The sequence below is a fragment of the Numenius arquata genome, chromosome 1, assembly GCF_964106895.1.
Source record: "Numenius arquata chromosome 1, bNumArq3.hap1.1, whole genome shotgun sequence".
Lineage (NCBI taxonomy): Eukaryota > Metazoa > Chordata > Aves > Charadriiformes > Scolopacidae > Numenius > Numenius arquata.
This window is the reverse complement of record NC_133576.1, coordinates 6,686,533-6,692,532: the sequence shown is the minus strand read 5'-3', so window position 1 is coordinate 6,692,532 and position 6,000 is coordinate 6,686,533. Positions and strand designations below refer to the sequence as shown.

At 43.2% G+C, this 6,000-nt stretch overlaps 1 protein-coding gene across 1 annotated transcript in view; it reads left to right on the top strand.

The window, feature by feature from the left end:
• The first annotated feature begins 438 nt into the window (after positions 1-438).
• The window catches only part of ATXN10 (ataxin 10), a 103,597-nt gene continuing 98,035 nt past the window's right edge, over positions 439-6,000 (top strand). Inside the window, exons 1-2 of the mRNA XM_074149088.1 lie at positions 439-588; positions 4,813-5,004. Of these exons, the coding sequence (XP_074005189.1) occupies positions 464-588; positions 4,813-5,004 (317 nt within the window). The 5' untranslated portion in view covers positions 439-463. The remainder of the gene's footprint in view (positions 589-4,812; positions 5,005-6,000) is intronic.

Below are 6,000 nucleotides of genomic sequence, written 5' to 3'. Positions count from 1 at the left end.
GTTGCTCAAACCCCCATGAGAGGATTATTCCCTCCCACCACCAATGTATGTATGTTCACTTTTCATACATGTGTAGAACACGCTGCAATATTTATTTGGACCGTTTAGAGGCAGGCACCTCTGAAAGCAGATGGGACGAAGGGAAGGACGAGGCCTGTGGAGTGTTGCCAGCTTCCTCCCCGCTCCCCCAGGAGAGCCGAGGGGCAGCGCCTTGGGCCAGCGGGAGGAGATGGAATTGAAAGCTGTCCCTACGCTTCCTTTTTCACAGCGTGGGGGCAGAAAGACAAGGTTTTCCGGCCCCACACGAGCGCTTCAACGACCGCCCACCCGCACCCACACATAGCCGCGGCGGCCATTTTACCGCCCGGCCTCGCGGGAGGCCGCGCCGCGCGCACCACCCGCCCGCCGGGGCCGGGCCGCCGCCATTTCCGCGGGGCGGAGCTGGGCAGCGCCGGGGCAGGCGATGGCGGAGGCGGGATCGCTGCCCGCTGCGGCGGCGCGGCTGGCTCGCGCCGTGGCGACCGCGCCGGAGGCCCGCCTGGAAAGCGTGCGGGGGCTGACGAGCCTGTTCCGGGAGGCGCAGCCCAGGTAGCGGGGAGGAGGGGCCGCCCGCGGACACGTGGGCCGGGGGAGGGAGCTCCGGCCGCGGGAAGCGGCGGGGCCGACGGGCCTGGGTGGTCCCCACGGTGGCCCGCCCGCCCGCTCTCCCGTGTGCTGGCCGGCAGGGCTCGCGTCTGCTGCGAGGGTAGTACTGCCTCTGGGTGTCTGCAGCTCGGGGGGCTGCGGGCTCCGCAGAGCTCACAAGGTGCCGCCGGTTCCTGCTGTGAAGTCTCTGCCCCCGCCCCCCGGCGCGGAATGTTCGTGTGGGGTCCGGGGCTGGTGGGGGTGACCTGCCCCTTCTCCATTCCTTTCATTTGGAGTGCCATGGGGAGGTGGCAGTCCACTCGTGTCCCTGCGCCTGGCCCAAGGCAGGCAGGAAAGCTTTGCTTTGGCTTTTCTCACAGTCACAGGTGGCAACAGTTGCCCTTCTAGACAGGAATGCTCAGGTGGGTTGTAGGCGTGGGAGTAGCTGCTGTGGGGCAGAAGGCCATGGTGAGACCTGTAGGGCAGCTAGAAATGGATAAGACTTGCCCATGTGAGGATCTGTTGGGTGGCAGTTTAATGCCTGCCTGAGGGCAAGGCCTTGGGATGAAAGCGGTGGTTGTAGGCAAAAGTTGTCCATGCAGAGGTTCAGCTGCATGACTGGGTCTACAGCAGTGGTTTCCATTCTCTGGAAGGTGGGAGGCAGTGCAGGTTGGCGTGAAGTTTGTGCTCACTCATCCTAGCAGTAGCTGTTTGAAGGTTATAAAACACCCACGAAAGAAGAAATCAAAATTTTTAGCTTAGCATAAAATTGGGTTGTTTGGGTTTATTGTTTTTGTTTGTTTGGGTTTTTGTTTTTGTTTGTTTGTTTTTTAAATTCCCAGTACTATTATTGTTAATTAAACCCATATTTAAAACTTGGAGGTGGGGGGGAAGATGTACTTAAAAATATTCTCTTGTGATCCTTGTGTGTACAGGAGGCCTTCTTCTGGTGTTCATATCAGTTTTTCTAGGAAGAGAGGAGGACCTGTGCAAATTTCAGGCTTGCATGCTGAAGTTTTCTGTGCCTGTTTCTTGCCTTTCTCCCCAAAACCCGTGCCACTCTCTTTGACAGAGGAGTTGATATTCCCCAAAAGAGCCAAGTTTTGTGAGTGCAGGTGGGCTCAAAGGCAGACACTGTAATTACTCTTCCAGAAGGAAAAGGCTGTAGTGTTAGCTTACATCCTACAGGGCATGACACAATGTATCTGAGAGCAAATTTGGCAATAAATTTGCCAATTGTGGTAAATGCTGTTGTCGGTGCTGTTGACCCAGAAGATGTAACCCAATGGATGCTTGATATTTAAAGTTGTGATACTCAGTGACAATTCTCTTGCTATTACGTGATTGTCCAGTGCCTGTGGAAACAAAATAATTTAAACATGAGCTCTAGCAGTCCGTAATTCAAAACCAAATAAGGTGAAGAAAATTATGCCCCAACTACAAGACCATGGTGTGGAATTTGTGAGACTTGAATTCAACTGTGTGCTTTACTTGAGGCTTACAGTGCTTTTGACCAGATGGCCTGATTTCTTTATGCTTCCACTATGAATCTACAAAAGGAAGAAAATTATTCTTTTACCAGGAATATTGTGAAGATAAATACTCTAAAGGCTTTTTAGGTACTCTGCCTACAGGAGTGAAATGGTATAAGTACTTAAAACACAGAATTGCAAACTTCTGGATTCTCATAATTCCTTTATAGTTTCATGATTTTTGTAGCCCTAGTCTTTTGAACAGGGTTACATTAAGGTTTTAACTCTGTTCACTAGAAAGTTATCTTGTAAAGTTTCTGTTTTTAACAATCAAGTACTTAAATATTACAAGGAGTAACAGTAATCTTCCTTCTGGTGTGGATATGTGAATTCTAACTCTTTGCTTTGACTTAACGAGAAATCTTGCGTGTCTTCCTTTTAAGAGGGGTGGGCTGTTGTACGCTTTGCTTCTGCTTCCTCTTGTATTCCTGCAGAATACTTGATACTGAAATCAAGGACAGGTGACAGCAGCATATTGTGAAGATCCTGTCTTCAGCAACAAAACATAGGCAACAGAAGTTTTTGGAATATCCATAGAGCAGTTCTGAGTGAATGGCAAGGCCTAGTTACAATAGAAGGTATTTTTTCACCTAAAAGCTCCTTAACAGGTTTCTTGCTAATTCTATAAATTAATACTTAAAGATTAGGGAAAAGGTTATGAAGGAAAATATTTTCCTACTTTTCCTAAATACATTTTAAGTACTTGTAGCTGCTATTTTTATATGTTTGTAAACCTCTGATGTTCTACTGGGAAGATAAAAAAAAAAAAAATAAAAAAAAATGCTTTTAAGCATTACTGTGGAACAGTTACCTGAAGTCACTCTTGACTGATTTCTTTGTTAACTAAACACTTCCTGCTCTTTTCAGTGATTTGAGAATTTATTTTTTTTTTTGTGCAGAAGGATGATTTTAATTAAAATTCCTTTGTAGCACACACTCAAATTGCAATGATGTATAAATGTTTAAGTACAAGAGTCACATTTAGATTTTCTCTGAAGAGATTTCTGCTTTACCAAAAAGCCTTTAAGTCATTCCTTCCTTGTTCGTTATGAATAACTTTTGCTTGTTTGGTTAGGTTTTTCTTTTCGGTTGCAGGAAGAGAGGAGTTGTGGGCAGAAACATCTGGCTTGAGCGCATTCATTTTCTTTCATAGTGTGCAAGAGAGGGATCTGGAGGCCTCTCTCCTTGCTGATACATAAAAATCCACACCTACTTCCACATTTGCAATGAGGACAGGCACTTTGTTGTGTGCATCACATTTGCTATGCTAGGACAGGCACGATTTTCATTGATCTTGATCCGCTGTGAGGTTGTAGAATAAAATATGCATTTCCTGGCTATGTGATGCCTATTGTTGTAGTAATTTAATGGTATTGTTTACATGGCTTGGTTTATGGATGTGTGATTGCTTATGATGAAGGGTAGGTAAAATTTCTAATTGTGCAAATGTTTAGACGTTTGAGGGAGCTGCAGAACACAGGTAATATTGTATCATCTACTAATGTTTGATCAAGAAATTTTTAAGTTCTCTTTTAGGAAAAATTTTCTGCATTAACATATTTTGTTTAATGTTACTTTCCATTTCATCCCACTTTCTTCAGTTAGGAGGCACTTCTCAACCTTATGTCTCGGATCCTAATTTTCCTGTTTGATCTTGAGTACACGACAAATCTGTTTAAGGTTCAAGGAAGCTGCATCTGGATTTTCCTCTTTTTGACTCTGATCGGAAGTATTAGATGAGCAAATTTATTGAGCTTTCCTGTAGCAATGCCATAAGCACCCTTTGGTGTGGCATCGTTTCACCAGCATGTAGTATCAAACTGAGTTAGCAATGTTTGTAATGTGTTGCCCTCATCTGCTTTCTGAACATAAAATCAGGGGAGAGAGAGAGTGTAAGTAGCTGTAGTTTGGAAACGTTGTGTGGATCAGTGTGACAGATCATCTGCAGATGTGCACATTGGTCCTGGGGAGTTTGATGCTGCAGTATCAGCTCTCTTATCCATTCATATAGTATCTGTCTATGTGCTTATGGTTTTGTAGCGTTGTTTTCCCAGGTCTTGATACTCTTAAGAAGTGACAAGGTATTTTGTGTTACTTGTGTAGTTTTCTGCTGAAGTACACAGTTGACTTTTTTTCCCTTGGCTTTGATTCACACACTTTCAAATGATGCTAGTGCAGCCACGGGTGTTCTTCATGACTCTCTCCCTCTGGTGAAATTTGTAGCAGGCTACTTTATGATGGAGCTTTTGATACCTCCTCCTTCTGAAACATCTAGTGCTAGACATCTAAACTATGTTCATTAATTAAATCAATTACTGATTGTTAAAACAACATGCAGTGTCATGTATAATCATGCTAGCTGTATGCATTAGGGAGAATTTTTGTTTGTTTGTTTTTTGGATTCCACAGAGCTGTTGGAAGGCTGCAGGAATGCTAAGGCAACACAACTCCTTCACAGCCACTTTTATGAAAAAGCCGGTGGGACGATTGTGTACATGTATTTTGCTCTTTCTACTGGAAAGACCTTGTATACTAAGGATAGTTACAGATTGATGCAGAAACATCTTCAGGTTTACACTAAGAAGCGTAACTGCCATAATAGGATGCTTTTTGATACCGGCACATTTTTTTTTCACTACAAATTAATTTATTTCAGAGAAATGGCAGAAGAAAGCGTATTTCAGAATCTCCTGGAAATCCTGATGAGTGCCTCAAGTGAAATTGAGCAAGTGTACAAGGATTCCTGTGAATTGGTAGATCTAGACACCTGCCTGCTGCTCGTAGCAGAGTGCTTCAGATGTCTGAGGAATGCCTGTGTTGAGTGTGCCAAGAATCAACATGTCATGAGGTATAGTTATGATCCATTTTAACCCATACAAAAATATAACCTTCTGATGTTTGTGTGGTTTTATATAGAGATTCTTATTTTACACTGCTGTGTTATTTGATTTATTAACTGGTATTTCCTGCTTGATGCAATCGCTTGAAATGAAGTATGCAAGGAACAAAAATAGCTGACCTATTTGTAGGTCAGAGTTTGGGGCACTGCTGAATAATAGAACAAAGTGTTTGTGTCCTTAGTACGAGTTGGTTGTGCAAATGATGTAAGCCTTTTGAAGTCTGACTGTAGAACTATCCTTTTTTCTCTTTCTTTTTTTATTTTTTTTTGGATAACAATGAATAAGTAAATAGTTCTAATTATCACTTACAGGATTAGTATGGTTTTTTTTAAGGTACATTTAGATCTGTCTAAGTGTCTAAGTGTAGCATGTAGAATTGTGCCTATCAACCCTGATACGTGTACAGGTAAACTGATATTAATAGTTAATAATTTAAGTCAGTCTGGCTCCTTAAGTTACGGTCTCTTTTTTTGCCTGCATCTGTTGCAACATTGAGGGGCTGTGGTGCAACTGTCTGGAGCTAAGGAAAACTTGGTAGTCTACCTGCTGTTTTAAAAAACAAACAAAAAAAACACCAAAAAAGAAACCACCCCCAAACCAAAAACACTCCCCACCCAAGAACCCAAACGCAATCAACCAAAAAACACCCTCCACCACCTCCCCCACCCCCCCAAAAAAAAACCTGTTACAAGTTTGTTAGATCATGAAGAATTGTTGTGGAGTACAGTCTTAAAATTTGGTTTGTTGGATCTGGTCAAATTTGGTTTATTGAACTAAATATAAATTTGACATGGGACAAAGTTGAAAGTTCTGTGCTGGGGCAGAATTTTATTAATGCCACAAAAGTTGCAGGACTTCTCATAGAAGGCATTAGTTTTAGAATAAGGTAAATCTAAGTTCAGGCTCTTACCTTTTTTGTTCTTGGCAGTGCTAGCACTTGTGAT